This window comes from Dromaius novaehollandiae, chromosome 1, assembly GCF_036370855.1.
Source record: "Dromaius novaehollandiae isolate bDroNov1 chromosome 1, bDroNov1.hap1, whole genome shotgun sequence".
Classification (NCBI taxonomy): Eukaryota; Metazoa; Chordata; class Aves; order Casuariiformes; family Dromaiidae; genus Dromaius; species Dromaius novaehollandiae.
The window spans coordinates 64,286,903-64,302,630 of NC_088098.1; the positions used below are offsets into that span (position 1 = coordinate 64,286,903).

The 15,728-nt window shown below is 48.3% G+C and overlaps 1 protein-coding gene across 2 annotated transcripts in view; it reads left to right on the forward strand.

Moving 5' to 3' along the window:
- Positions 1-15,728, forward strand: part of B4GALNT3 (beta-1,4-N-acetyl-galactosaminyltransferase 3) — a 69,632-nt gene that overhangs the window by 36,906 nt on the left and 16,998 nt on the right. Inside the window, exons 2-9 of one of the 2 annotated variants that reach the window (XM_064514853.1) lie at positions 3,885-3,988; positions 4,639-4,716; positions 11,975-12,070; positions 12,631-12,721; positions 13,607-13,707; positions 14,082-14,149; positions 14,712-14,790; positions 15,223-15,289. In XM_064514853.1, coding sequence (XP_064370923.1) covers positions 3,885-3,988; positions 4,639-4,716; positions 11,975-12,070; positions 12,631-12,721; positions 13,607-13,707; positions 14,082-14,149; positions 14,712-14,790; positions 15,223-15,289 — 684 coding nt within the window. The remainder of the gene's footprint in view (positions 1-3,884; positions 3,989-4,638; positions 4,717-11,974; positions 12,071-12,630; positions 12,722-13,606; positions 13,708-14,081; positions 14,150-14,711; positions 14,791-15,222; positions 15,290-15,728) is intronic. The other variant, XM_064514857.1, reaches the window with a different exon arrangement.

Here is a 15,728-nt window from a genome sequence, read left to right on the forward strand (position 1 = left end):
CCTTCCCAGCCTCTCCAACCACATCTCCTTGCTCATCAGAGCTTCTCACGGCACAAAACCATACAAATCCACTCCGTCCATCGTGCTGTGGCACCACCTGTGCGTCACTGGCAGGGCTGGTGAAGAGGGCGGTCTGATGTTACACTAGTTGTGGCACTCTCATGGCTAATGGACGGCTTGATTTGGCGAGCTGGTCCAGCGGGAAACCATGCACACCTCTTTCCCTGTGGGTTGGTTTCCTGTTGAACTCCCTCACCGAACCGATCACCGGTGGCCCGGGGGGGCCAGGCCCGCTGCCACGGAGGGCGAGCATGCAAAAAAGCAGCCTTGGAGAGCAACAGTGTGCTTCAAGGGAGCGAGAGGGGATCGGTGCCTAGAGCAGAGAAGCAACAGGAGTGTCTATGTCTGTCTGGCAGGCTCACGGTTGCAAGGGCTGGCCTCATGCCTTCAGCTGCTTGCCTAGCTGGGAACGATGGTCTTTCTTAAGCCTGTGTTTTTCTGCCTTTACAATTTGCCTTTTCCCATCCTAGCCAAGGCCAATTTCATAGAGGGGCTGGAGCAAAACTGTAATAGGTCTGGTGTTCCTGCTTAGTGATACCTAAGTATTTGCTGAGGTATTTTAGTTCCTGCCTCCTGTTTTTTCCACATAGAGTCTTGTCAACTTGAAGTAGCCATCAAGAAAATGCCCCAGACACCTGGCTACTGCACAGCACTCACCAATAGCTCAGAGAGTCCAAACCTGTCATAGACTGCCTTGCTCTGATGCTCTTGAGCAGAGGACCTACCACAGGGCTCTGCTCTCTGGCTTTCACATGGGAGGTACCTGTAAAGTGAAGCCCTGATCTTGTGGCCTCTGCTGGGGAGAAAACCCTTACCATGCCCTCAGATAACAGTTGGCCTCACAGGTCTGGCTAAAGGAGGCCAGAAGAGGTTGGTCCCTTCTCCTGCTTTCCATAGCTCCCTCCCTCCTCTGACCAAGCAGTGTGTGGGGAAAGCCTGTTTCTTCCCCCAGAAGCTTTTCCAGGGAAAAGCCAGTCTTTTGACGAGGAGCTGGAACACCAAGAATGTCTCCTAAGGGGAGTGTTCACCCTGTTATTTTCTGAAATTCTTTTCTTACTGTGTTGGGGAATTAATCTGCCGAAGAAGTACAACTTAACAAGCACAGAAGTTGCTACCTCCAGATTAATTTCTAGCTGCTTTGTCTCTTCCTTGTTCAGCTGATATAAGCATTAGGTAAATATTTGTACAATACAGACAATTATTCCCCTTTCTTCTCTTTTCCAAGGGTCAGCAAAATGTCAGCAATTGGCATTTGCATCCAGCCAGGCCTCTGTATTTGCTTTGCAGTGGGCTCTGTGCCAGTTGTGCTTAGGAACTTAAACACAGAGAAGCCCAGGAATCGCCACGGTGGACCAGACCAGCAGTCTGTGCTGGCCAACATCCTTTTTCAGGAGAGGCTAATTCTTGGAATTTCATCATGAGCTTATTCCAAAGGCCTGTGAAGTTCTGAGTTTAAGAACAAAAACAAGTAATCTCTCACCTTTGCACAAAACTTACTTTTCTTGGAGTCCTTTTCCCTCAGTGAATCTTGGAGAAGGAACTGACAGTTGAAATACCATCATCCTCCCATAACTTATTTTTTTTATTCCTGTTTTACTTACTTCCTCTCTAGTCTAGCCAGTCCCCCTCTTCTTGTTCTCTCCTCTGAAGAAAAGCTTGCTCCCTTTAACCGCTGGTAAGAGGAGTACTTAAAGCAGTGAGCACTGAATTTCACGTGAACCAAAAAGACTGTTCCAGTCGCATTGCAAAGCAGACTGCCTGTCCAGCAGCAGGATGTTCAGAAATGGTAGTCCATTCCTCATCATCCTCAGTGAGGTGGAAACTCGCCAACTACATGTTATTTTATATGGAGATACAGGAATTTCTTCTTTCCTATGACAATCAGTTAATACCTGAAGCATGATCCTTGCTTAGGCTGCATTAATCAGTAGACTACTTACCCAGAGTGAGTAAAAAAAAAAAAAGTAAGTAAAAAAATTTTCTGCACAAGTTCAATATTGGTGTTGATGTTTTTAGTCATAGACTAAACCCACAGCTTCAGATCAGAGTCTGGGGGTGGGATGACCTGGATCAGAAATTCATTGCTAAACAGCATCTAATAGGGTCTGAATCAAAATCACTTCTCTAAACAGCCACTAGCCTCAGGGGAGCAGGACACCCTAGCTGCCTCTGACTGTGAGTCAGAAAGTCTGTAGCTTTCAAAGTCTGTGACTCTTCAAGTCTGTGACTTTCACATTTTCTATATTTCATGCACTTTCTTTTCATTAATCGTCACAGTCCACAGCACCCAGATTCAGGAGTGAGCTAAGGCAGGGTTTCACAACCCTGTCTGTAGGGGCAGTAGGCCCAGGGCTCAGCATAGCTGGGGAGAAGAATCTCTGAAGGGGCCATTTGTGGCTTCTAGTTCCTGGAGTTGTTTGCGGTTTGCCTTGGCCTCAGCATAGCTCAGGGATGCTTTGGAGCTGATATGAATCACGTAGCTTATAGAGGCAGTTGATGGAGTGTGCTTCTAGTTTAGCCGTAATGCCTTTCCCATGCTGCAGGGTTGGGATGGGGCAGGGTAAAGATGGATATGCCAGCTCTCAGAATGGAATTTTCCTCAGCAGTGGTCTCTGCTGCCTACTCAGAGCATGTCCCTGTCACTTTTTGCCACAAGAGCAGTGCAGAGGGCTCAGATCAGCTGTCTCAGGATTCAGACATGCCAATACCTGTGTGAAGAGGGAAGCTGGAAGCTGATGGGATGTTTCCCTTTATATACTGAGGCAACAAACTCCTGTGGGCCTTGCAGAGTTCTGGGGTTGAAAAGCTTTCCCACAGGTTTGCCATCAACCCTGGCATCTAAATTTCCATTTTTAAAGAAAATGTGCAAAGAGTTCAACTTCACTCCCTGGTACGCAGCTATTTAGCCGGCCCACCGCCAGCCTGGGAAAAGCAAGTGCTCGAGGATGTTTCGGTACTTGTGCTCTTCACAGTTAAGCTGTCATGAGATGTGTGCACAGCGCCGAACTGCTGTGCTGTCAGGTTGGGTAGTTGCTGACTCACTGCCAATGTGTTTAGCAGACCTGAAAACCGCATTGTTTACTGGGCTCTGTCTCACTAGTGATGTAGAGAGCTACAAGGTTATATTGTGCCTGCTTGTCTTTGTCCCTCATAAACCCAAGTTGGCCAAGGGAGTTGCAGCAGGAAACTCAGAATGGCTCCTGGATGGAGCAGATTGGGTAGGGACGGAGTGGAAAAGGAAGCTGCATTTGAACCTGCAAGCTGCATTTGAACCTGGAAGCTGCCTCCACTTAAATACTGATGTTCTTAACTTCCTCAGTGCTGATAGTTTAGCCATTGTAGCTCAATGTCCCATCAGGTGCTGAGTTTCTAGTCATTCAGTATTTCCCTCAAGAGAGGAATACTGAAAGCTTTTATTTTGCAAATAGGTGCATATTCAGAATAATATTCTTTTGGTGGTTAGACAAATTAGGAATCTGGCTATTGTTTTATGCTTTTTTCCTCCATATTATTAGTTAAAAAATTGGTCGTCTTTAGTGTAACTAGTGTCGTCTCTGAAATGCATTTTATAACTATGATGAATCTTTAATATAACAAATTAATAAGAGCAAGAGAAGATTTTTTTGAGGAAGGCAAAGGCCATTTCTTTTTCCCTGTATCAGTCTGCCCACTGCAAATAAAGTAAACAGGTCCTGGTCTCTGCTGAGCAATTCCAGAGCATTAGAAGTCTCTCAGCCTCTCACAGGACCAAATTATTCTGGTAACTGCTGCGGCTTCTTTTTTTAGCATGTACTCTGACATCTCTTTCTGTTTGCTCTGTGCAGGATATGAGAGCTGGAGGGAACTGGCTAAGGCTTTGGCGGACAGGAATGTCCCAGCTGGGGAACCGAGCCTCCAGTTTTACTATCCTCAAAAACTGGGACACCAGGTGAGGAGACTTGGGATGTCTTCTGGATGTTTGAAAGGGAAAACATTCCCTTCCGATGTTGGGGCCCCAAGAGACAGCTCTCTCCGCGCAAAAAGAGAGCATGCCACAGTGCAAATTCTGAGCTGAGTCACAGCAATATGAATGTACAATGACTCCACTGTAGTCAAAGCTGTGTTAGACGTAATCAGCCATAGCGGTGGTCTGAAGCTGGCTGGGTATGTGGCACAGGAAGGTAGCATTAAGCAAGACGGAGGCAGAAATAAAAGGTCGGGAGAAAGTTTGTAGCTTTCTAGTGAAGTACATCTCAGTGTTGTTACCTGAAGGAAGTGTTGGAAGGACTATTGCTTGGACCTTTTAAAACAAGGATGGGCAAAAAATTGCAGAATGATGTAACTTTTAGCTCTGTGCTGACAAACCGTTACAAAGTGCTGGTGTCCTTTCCTCTTGGTGTATCATCATGGAAATTTGCTGACATGGAGGCAGGGAGCGTTTCCACCCCATGTCTGTGATGGCCAGCCTCTCCTTTGAAAAGGGTCTGGGAACTTGCTGTTTTCTCACTTGTTCTTGTGACCACATTTGAGCCCTCTTATGTAGTGTCAGTGTCCAGTCATTTATCAGGTTACTTTGACTTTCCTTTACTTGTGTTTCAGAACCAAGAGCAGCAAAGAGGTGGGAGGAATAAATCGAATTATGCATCTGTGGACAACCCTGTAAAATGGATACCAGAGGTTGGTACCTCTCTTGAACATTTCACATGAGGGGCTTGTAGTTAGAGACCTGCATGGTGAGATTAGAAGGGTGAGACCTCTTCCTGGAAATTCATTTGCTTCCCTGGAAGCCCGTTCCCTATCACCCCCTCCCAGCTTAATGACACTTACAGACCCAAGTAACCACCTAGGAAGACAGGAATGTCCAGATTCCTGATAATTTGGTTTCTCCTCCAGCCATCAAGGCACCAAGCATCCACTCACAATTTCGAGAGAGCAGCCAGGCCACTAACCCTTAAAGGTGAAGTTTATTCAGAGCTGGGAATGTGTTGGACCAAGAATTCAACAAGCAAATACATGACTGTGGGATGTAAAAGTGCCATGCTATGCTACTGCTCTGGCATTTGCTTCTTATCCAACCCCTGTACATTGTACACAGAGGTTTCTTCACTTCAGTGACACTTCTGATGAGCAGAGACCTTCTCTGGTGACCCTTGAAAACTGGGGCAAACGTTCCCTTTGTTTCCTTCATGCCTCATTTATTCTTTCCTCCACTGTCTCCTTATCTCACTATTCCTCTTCAGATAAGGGAGCAATGCAGCCTGCTGATAATGAGAGGAACACCAGCCAGGGGGCATGTGGCTAATGGGGTCAGCTCACTAAATTCCTCAAGGTAATTAGCGACTGGCACAAATGAGACAAGGGTCTTTGGCTCCCCTAACAAGGGAGCAAGCTCTGGTCCCAGTGCTCAGAATATGAAATGGTCACTGGCTGGCAAATGGAAAGCATCTCCCTCCAGTCATCACACTGAGCAGTGCTGGTCCCCTTTCTGCGAGCTAAAGCTTTGCTGGAAGCAGCCAGCACCAGTCACTGTCTAGTGCACGAAACCAGACTGGATGGACCATTAATCTGTTCTGCTGCATCAGTTCTCAGGATTGCTGGTCCCAGCTGGAGCCTGACAGCCTCCTCCAGCTGCAGGGCCTTGCAGGCAGCGTGCAGGCAGGGCTGCCTCTCAGACAAGCAGCTGCTGGCCAGGAGCCAGCAGGATGTCACGGTCAAGACTGCTGCTGTGTGCAGGGATGACACAGTGTATTTACTGCTCTTCTCTCCCACGGCACTGAGTGTTTTGGGCTCTGTGTGGCATCTCCCTGGCTTGTCTAGGGCTTTGTCCATTGTCTCTGAACTGCCCTGGTGATTTCTAAAAAGCGTTTTAGTCTTGAAATCTGCCAGCTCTGGTGTGTCAAGAGCCTTTACCTGAGTTAGAAATACAACTGGTAGGATACACTCTGTGGCTTGGGAGAAGCTGTGTATGTAGCATAGGGCCGATCTGCCAAGCCCTCCGCTCTGGCGGTAGGGTGACTTTGTGCCCCTGTGTGCTGCGGTGCTGGGCAGGCCACAGAGCAAGTGTGCAAGCCTGCTGTGCTGGTACGGCTCTGCCAAGAGGGAAGCAAGCAGAGATGCACGCTGTGTTGAGCAAAGGGAAAGAAGCAGGACCAGGGGTGGGCTGTACAGCTGGTCCTGAGCATGGACCCATGCCTGGAAAGGTGATGTGTGCCCTGTGCCTTGTCCTGCACTGCTCCCTGTAGGGGAGGAGAGCTCTGCCAGGTAGCAGGACTCTTCCCTCAGACCACAGTTCATGTGAAGCTCCTGCCTCCTTCACTGGTTTCCTCTTCGTCTCTGTAAGGCAAAATATCTTGTCCTTCGTGTGGCACTGTGTCTGTACCCAGAGAGTCAGCAGAGTGACCCTGACTGTGAACAGAGGCCAGTTGTTCATCTGGTAGTGGGTGTATGAAGGCCATCGAGGAGATGGATCCATGGGCACAGCTTTGATGGATCTGCCTGCTGGCCTCTTAACCACCTGCTGAAATTTCTTCTGGCCTGGGGATTAATTTTTTTCTGTAACTCTGCCCAAATTAATTATCCAGGATGTATGATCCCATTGTACCCTTCCTGCAGCATCTCTAAGAATTAAATGGCAGCCTGATTCCTGTGGTGAGGGGAGGCAGCTTGTCCCCCACAGGTCATAAAGCTGGGCTTTATTTGAACAAAGAGGTACATTCCTGACAAACATGAATAATTAACAGGGTTGCAGGGTGAGCCTGCAGCTAGCGTGGCCAAAGAAGAAGAGGTTTCAATTTTCCTCTTTCAGTTTAAGGAGGTTAAATTGGTGGTATACATCTTCAGCCTCAGAAAATGCTGTGGGGAAGTGTACATGTGGGGAATCCCTAAAAATCCCAAACCCTGCATTTAGGGGAAAGCACGATTCAGCCTCATTCCTGGGTTCTTCAAGTTGTGAATGGACCTGATACCTACCCTCACTAGCCCTTCCAGACATCAGGGCAAAGCCTTCTAGCTCACACAATTGCCCTCTGCATGCTCAGACTGGAGAGATGTCAGGCATTTTGTTTCATTAATTCAGGAAGGTGCTTGGCTATCACCAGGAAAAAACATCACTGTGGGATGGTGAATGTCACTATGTTGTGCTGTATAAGGATAGGGGGACTTTTCAGAAATGCTCCAGATCAGTCTGATCATTCTCCTTTACCTCTGCAAAAGCCTCTGTTCAACTCAAAGGGAAGAAAGGTCAGGGCAGCATTGGGCACATTTAAAAACTCAACTCTTCATATGCTCAGTCTCGGGACTTCCCTTGCACTGGAAGGAAGAGCGAAGGAAGTCCTCCAGCTATCTACTCTCCTGAGATAAGACTGGGATGTGGCCAGCCCTAACTCCAGGAGTGCATCTCTTTGCAAGCAGCACCTGAATAGGTGCTGAACTAAACTAGAGTGTTGATCCTGGACATCATCCTCACTTCAAACAAATCCCAAACTTTCCCTAAAAGAGAGCATCCTTTCCTTACCGACCTGAAAGATAAAGCTATTTCTGCTCCTTCTTTCCCTGCCCAGGTCCCTTCCTCACCCCTTCGCCCCTATCAGGTGTCACGGCTCTAAGGGACAGGAGATCTTTGTTGCTGACTTGTCTTGATGGATTCCCACAAGTGTCCAGCACAGGAGACACTGGAGCAAAGTCCAGCTGCTCGCTGCTGTTTGTCACCCAGTCAGGGGAGCTGGCGGAGGCAAGAGGAGGGGCCACGACTGCTGTGCAGAGACAGAAGAGTCTTATAAACTCAGCTTAAGGAGTTTCCAGTTTGCAGCACAATGTCACCATTCTTCTCTGGCTCAGACCCCTCCGTGACGAGTTTATCTTCCTCAGCGCTGCACATTCTTTGGGTTGTACGCAGCTGATTTGCCTCTGAGATGCCAAGGCCACCCAAAATTAAATTAGGAAAGACCTCTCTACTCCATCCTGCTCCGATTACAGTCCAGCAGGTCATGTCACCAGGGCTGCAACCCCCCACTGTGCTGCTTGCCATGGCACCAGCCTCTAGTGCTGCTTTGCCTTTCTTCCTTGGGGCTCCTTGATCCAGAGGAACCATTTGCTTTGCAGTATCACCGTACTGGGTGATTTTGTCATGTTAGGGTTCAGGCTAGAAAAAGAGGTTTGTGCTCTCTGTGTGCTAGCCTCATTTTCCAGTACATTTCTGTTTTCTAAGGAGAGGCTGATAACCTAAAATTCCTTGCTCGAAGCAAGTGAAAATGGCAAAGTCTCTTAAAAGAAGCTGAGGGATCCAAACCGGTGTTAATTTAGCACATTCAACAGGAGTCAGCAGCTGGGAGAACCCAGCTCTGCTCCCAAAGCTGTGGAGGCTGCTGAGTCAGCACTGAGGCAAGGACCTGTTGCAGTTCTCACCTCCCTGTACTTGCTAAGGTTTAGTTAGCCCTGCCTTCCCGCAGTGCTGTCGTTTTTTGCGTCATGCCTGTGTCATCATGTTCAGGAGGATATTGGCCAGCTCAAACCTCTTTGGGAAGAACTGCTCTTTCTGTCATTTGTGGAAGCGCTCTTGAGCATATTCGTGCTGTGCCGCCTTTCCTGGCAGCGCTTTTGGGACACAACCTGTGGCCGTTTTGAATCCAAGCTGGGTTCTTGTAGTGCTGCTACTTCAACAGGGCGGAGATAAGAAATAGGGTGGTGGGGTTGGTAAGGGGAAAGACCTGAGGGGCGGAAAGAATCCTCTAAATGGGAGGGCAGAGACTGCAATAATACCAGCTCCCATTTAAGGCCAGACTCTTAATTCCTCTTCCTGGCTCTGGCCAAATAAGTCTATCCCAAATTTCCAAAGCAGATGTTTTTAAGAGGAGAAAGGGGAACTGAACTTGTTGCTTACCAGGCCCTAGTTTTCAGCACCTTTGAAAACCAGGGCCAGGTAGTTCCAAGCTGGGAAGTGAAACTCAGTAGCCATTTTTTACACAGTCCATTGACTTTTCTCAGGAGCTCTATGCCTGAATCGGTCATGATGGTGCCTCATATCCATTGCTGCAATCAGCAACAAAAGCCCCAAGCAGGAGACTTTTACTATATGTTCCAGAGGGGATGCAAATAGCAAGCAGAGGAATTTCGCAGCTCCCAGCAATGGGGAGCCATGAATTGAGCTGGAGGGGCAGAGGTGATAGAGTTTCAAAACAGCTGCTGCACTGATGACTCTTGGGCCCTAAAATTAAAGCCTAGCTCAGTTTTCACTCCCAGAGCAGCACTTTGGGCTGCCAGCACTTTTGATAACATTCTTCTCTCCCCCTTCAGAAGAAGCAGAAAGTAACTTGGGCTGCTGTAGCTCAGGAGAAAATCTGTTGCTTTAGAAAAGACCCTGAAACCACATGCAAGAAATGTTTATTATTTACCAGCTAATTATTTCTCGTTGCTGTGAGCACAGGAAAGAGAAGCTGTCGTGTTAGCTCCTGACAGAGCCTCCTCCCAAGTAGCTTTGTAAAGACTCTGGAGACAGGGATGTAGGGCCAGAAATGTCAGCAACCATCTCTTATGCTTTGGCAGAGCACGTGGCACAATGGTGCCTGCTTTACTGCTGTCCTCTGCCTAATACTGCCAAAACTCTGCAGTAAAGTATTGTATTAGAAGAGGACTGGTCCCGGGTTCCTCTGCAAACATTTGAGCGAGGCTAACCTCCCTTTTGGGACTTTGCCCCACAAAATTTTGTTCTGATATCTGGGCTACCCCATGCCAAACCCAGCTCCTTTCTAGTCTTGAGCCTTGGGAGCATCCCCTGGGTCTTTCTTTGCCAGGATGTGACTGTAGTGCCAGCCTCTCCACAGTGTGGGAGTGTTGTGCTACATTTGATACAGATGTGAGCTTGCTATCTGCAACATGCAAACAATTCTCTAAGAAGAAAAATAGCATCGCTTGTGGGTAGCAGAGGCTGACTGCCAGAAGACTCAGTTTCTGGCAGTGACTAGCTGTGGGAGCCTAACTTGTTCACCTCAGTTCACGTTCCATGAGAAACAGCAATTGTCATTACTTTATTTGGCTTAGAAAAGTAGTTTAAGACCCTTCAGTGTGAATCTGGATTTGGCCAAGGTGAATGGGTTTGCCCAGTAATTACGTTCCAGTTCTGCATTTGTCACCCTTACAGTAATTTATTCGTATCCTAGTTCCCTGCAGCGTCCCAAGTTTCTCTTGGCTAGATCCACTGCCTTGAACCCTCTGTGTAGTTCCTCTCTAATTTTGTGCAGCATCAGTTTGGGGGATTACATCCATTTTGTTTTGCTTCCTTTCTTCTTCCCCAATGGGTAGAATCTGGGCTAAGGGCTGTCAGCAGAGGAGGAAGGGAGGGGATAGTGGGGGACAACATGGACATCCAGACAAGCAGTGGGGCCCCTGCCAGCAATGCAGACTCTGGTGAGGGAGGACTGAGGAGAGACCACTCAAGAACAGCAGTGGTTGTGATTGTGTTTTGCCTGGCACACAGCGATGGTTTTCACATGCATGACCAAAGCCCGCAGCTCACAAGTAACATTACTGCATAAGCTGGTGCCAGGCCAAGTCTACTCCATGTCCTTCCCTCAAGCCACAGTGTATTACAGAACAAAACCCCAACCTGTTATCCGGGAAAAATAACTCAGTGAAGTGGTTCCTCTGCCAGCAGTGCACTGAGGGGTTAGAGCGCTGTTGCAAACCTGCTAGAGAGACTCCCCAGCAAAAACTGAGAATTTGCTGCCATCTGTAGACATTTGGGTGCTGTTCCAACTATTTCCCAAGCCCTGCTCACACAGCTTCAGCCAGGCTTCATAGTTCCTTATATAGGCAAGACAGCCATGACAAACCTCCCCAGTCCCAAGGCAACCTATTCCTTTCTTCAGCATTTCCCCATCTAAGGTAGCCTCTAAAGTGTCCAGCTTATTATTTATTCTCTACTTTTGGAAGCTGGTTCTGTGAGGACGGTTTCAGCGTCCAGCTTCACTGGTTGCATGCAGAGAGCTTGGGTTTTCCTGAGAGGCAGGCTAGCTCTTGCTGTCTGAATAGCATGTGAAAAAAAGAAAGAAAAGTCTATTCCTCGAGCAGCGTATTTCTGTAAGCACTTAGCAGTTGACAGGGTTGCCCGGGAAAGCTGTACTCCAAGACTCCCTGTCTCTGCCAGGCCCAGAAAGCCTCTCCCTGCAGAGCCAGCTGGGTAATAGGGACAGCCACCGTTACTCACTCTCTGCACACCCTCCTCCATTGTCTGACTTAGGCAGAGGACCCCCCACTCCCCGCAGCACTTCTGTGTCTCTACAGACATGCTGAGGTGACACCATACACTGAAGTGCCTGCGCTACTACTCCCCAAGCTGCTAAGCCTGCATTTCCCAGAGCATTTTCCTTTTCCCGCCATCCTCCCTCAGTTTCACCTTGTGGATGTGCTTCCAAAGGTGATCTACCAGCTCCCCTCCATAGGGTGTCCCTTTCTCTCTTCCTCTGGTCAGTAAAATAGTCCTGAAATGATGGGAGAGCCCAAAACGCCTTCTCGGATGACATCAAACCCTGCACCTTCCAAGCCAGATTGCAGGGGTCTGCTGCCATGCCACAGGGTGTCCCAGACCGTGGCCTCAGAGCACAGTTTTCTGGTTAAACACCTCCTTGGTGGAACAAAATGAAGTGGTTTACTCTCCAGCAAGGTCTTCTAAGAATCCCTGCCATTTAACTGAGCTCTCTCCAGCACTGTCACAGTTCCCTTGTGCTCTTCAGACTGTCACCTGGCCCCAAACCCAAACCCTCAGTGGATTAGACAGTAGGTCCCATGTCTCTTGCAGACCCAGACCCTCATGGCAGTGGGATCTTCCTTCTCTCTCACCAGCTATGCGGTGCCGGGTGTAGCTGCAGAGCTTGGCAGGACAGGAGAGGGATGTGGGGGAGGGATGCAGCAATTTATGCTGCTCTGCTTTTGCACCCCCCAGTTCCAGGGCCAGGCCAATCTGCACGTGTTTGAGGACTGGTGTGGCAGCTCCACTGAGCAGCTCAGGAAAAATCTCCACTTCCCCCTCTACCCCCATGTAAGTAAGATCCTAACACCCCTTCCCCACAGTTCCCCTTCCTTCCTGCACCGTTTCCTGGCTGGATCACCGCTGCTCCCTTTGCATCCTGTCCCCATCCCTCTCCATCACCACACCTCCTCCTTCCTCCCGGTCCTGGAGAAACAGTGCCCTCAGGAAGCTTTTACAAGGGTTCAGAGGAGTCATCTCTTCTGCTGTGGGGAGGAGGCTCATTTTACTCCTGCTGGCCTGCCAGGATTCGGACACTGGGTGAAGGAGTTCCTTATTAGGTGCTCTCCCTCTGAGTGGTTAGCAAGCACCACGTCCCATTCCCAGCATCCCTCCAGGATCCCCCATGCAGCTTTCCCCTCCCTTGTCAGTGCAGCACTTTCTCCGGTTCTTCTCCCATCTCGCCTGCTCTTTCCCATTACCCGTCACACCATCCCCCCCATCTTCCTCCTAGAGCAAACCTCATACTTCCTTCTGCGCATGTTCCAGTTTTTTTGTCCCTCCCTCCCTGCCCCATTTTCTCCCCTCTGGTTCCTATCACTTCTAATTATTTTTTCCTCCTTCCACTTCAGGCGCGAACTACACTGAAGAAACTGGCTGTGTCCCCAAAATGGACCAACTATGGTCTCCGAATATTTGGCTACCTACATCCTTTCACTGATGGTGAGGGTTCTGAGGCTGCTGTGCTGCCTCTCATGTGTCTTCCCATCTGCTTCTCCCTCCCCTCTTGATACTGGAGAATAACACTCTCACCCAGGCAAGCCAAGCATGAGGTCTCTCACGTAGGCGGCCCTGCTAGCTATGGATAACTGGCTGTTGTGTTGGCATGGATGAAGCACATCTGCCTCCATTGAAGGGTGAAAAAAAGCACAGAATAAAACAGATTTGAAGCGTTAGATAAAAAACAATGCTGTCCTGAATGCACAGCCCCATGTCATGTACATGGGCAAGAGCAGACCCTAAACATTTCCTCTCTTTCTTGCATGCACGAGACTGTACATGACACCATTTATGTTCCTTCAGCTCCCCAGGTGCATGAATGCCATCTGACACCATATGACATCTGTATCACCCATCTACATGCTTTTGCCCCAGGCAGCCCACTAACACTCACCCATGTGCTCCTGGTCCTCTGGCCCTTGACTGCCATCCCTGTAACACCGGCCAGAACAGCGAGACCCAAACACCTCTGTCTCTCTTCGTGGTTCCACATATATATTCCCTGATACACAGCTTCTCACGCAAAACATTTGCTCTGGAAGAAAACACTGGAGCCAGGGAGACTCTGCATGGACTTCTTAGCTCTCCCGGTTAAATTTCAGGTGAAGCCAATGCAGAAGGGACAGTGAACCAGTTGTGCCTGTAATGTTTGGTTTTAAATCACAGTAGTTAGGGAATTCAGACAGGATCAGAGGAGGGGGGCTAATATCCAAAAGACAAGTATGGTTGCACCAGGAAAAAGGGTGACTAACATATTAGAAAGTCTGAATCCATTCTGTGCATAGACATTACCCCACGGCCCTACTTACTCCCTCAATCTCTTAACAGGGGAGTTTCAGTTTGCCATTGCTGCGGATGACAATGCTGAGTTCTGGCTGAGTCCAGATGAAAAGATCTCTGGTCTCCAGCTGCTGGCCAGTGTAGGCAAGGTACAGTGCATGCTGCATGGCTTCTTCCATTAAGGCTTTAATATTTCTGTGGGGACGGAAACCCTCTTATCTTACATACTTCCTCAGCTGGCTGGAATTATCAAGTCTCTTTACCAGTCCAGCTACAGGCAAAACCGCCACACATGCAGGACTGGTACGACATGACATACCTTAAGCCAGTCGCTTATTGGCATTGCTTTTGGGAATCCCAGGTTCATGATTAAGGGACTTAAATCTATCCTCAGCTTGTGGATTTCACAGACGGTTTACCAAGAGGAATGGCTCAGGTTTCCCTCTGCTTCGTCCCAGCCCTAGTTGCACAGTAGCCAGGGAAGAAATGAACCTTAACTAAAGCATTTGCTGTCTCTTCACAGACAGGGAAGGAGTGGACAGCACCAGGGGAGTTCGGGAAATTTCACAGCCAGCGGTCAAAGATGGTGAGGTGAGTGAGCAGACTCCCTCACTCCCAGGCACCTCTGCGCCGGGCTGAGAAATCAGAAGGCAAAGGAAAGAGAACCCAGACTTGTTTTGAAGACTTGAAGTTAAAAATATGAAGAAATAGATTATTTTGGGGTATCGCCAAAGGGAAAGTGACACACCCACACCTATGCCAGCTGCCTTCTGAATTTGCTGCTTAATGCAACATTGAATGTTTCTTCGCTTGAGGAAGCAGCCATTAGCAAATCCAAACTCCTCTCTAGGAACTGTATCCAGAGCTTTCTGCCTTGGAACTGGCCAGGTTTCTCAGAGGCGGAAAGCCCAGCAGGCAAGACTGAAATGGAGTTACTCAGAATTAACTGAAAAGAGTCTGAAGCATTCCAGGTGCACAGGAGAACCTATCCATCCAGTCATCAGCATCTGGATTTTCTTGGCAGTCCTAAACCTACACACCCTTGGGAATTAGGTTGTGTTTAATGGGTGTGGTTGCTCTACACCAATTGTCTGCTGACAAGCTAAGAAATGTTCCTTAATGCTCGTAGTGACAGACACATTTTTCTTCACAGGTTGTCAGCTTCAGGCAGGTATTATTTCGAGGTGCTGCACAAGCAAGATGACAAAGGAACAGACCACGTGGAAGTAGCAGTAAGTCTATGCAAATAGCCATGTTGTATATACGTCCTTTCAGAGCTTGGGAATGAAGTTTGTAATGATTTCCCTCCCTTCCCAGGCCCTGACTCCTCTATGCATGAGATGTATCTCGTCTTTTCCCGAGCTCTTACCTGCCTCTGTGTGAGATATTCCTGACTGTGTCTGGACCATTTTCTGTGTGTGCAGTTCTGCTCTCTCTTTGGTCTGTCTTTCTGTGCCCTGTCCTTTCCTGCTTTGGACAAGTCTCAGCTCTTTCCCAATCTCTTGCTGCTATGCAGGTTCTGTCATAGTAAGGAGAAAGAGGAAGCTGTGAGCCCATCTGGTTAAAAACAACTTGTGCCTGCTCCTTTTGCTCAGGTTCAATTAAATCAATTAAAAAAAAAAAAAGTAACTCACACTTCATTTTAATTTATTTCTCTGTTCCAGTGGAGACTGAATGACCCAGAAGCAAAGTTCAAAGTCATTGACTCCCAATACCTCTCCCTTTTTGCTAGTAAGTATCTTCACCATAGGTCTACCTGAGCACCTTCCCATTATCACAGGTGTTTCATGAGTCATAGCCCAGCCAAGCAAATACCATGTGTACAAACTGTTAAAAGAAATATCTGGAGACAGGTCAGGAAAGAGACCTCTGGACAAGAGCATGGCTCATTATTAAACATGGGAGAATTGGAAGTAGGATTAGAACATTGTTTTAGGAAAATTTAGAGTTAGTGAGGCTATTTAGAGTCAGAGACAGGCTATGAAGAGAGTCTGCAAGGGTGAGAGAAGCTGTTCCAGGTGTGAGAGTAGCACAGGATGGAGGTTGCCTCCCCATTGTGCAGAGCATGAAGCCCATAATGTGTCAACTGCAGAAGCGTGCTGGCAGCTGGACAGGACCAGGGAGAAGGGGCTGCTGGAGCACTCCTGGGATCCACAGATTTTGCACCAGA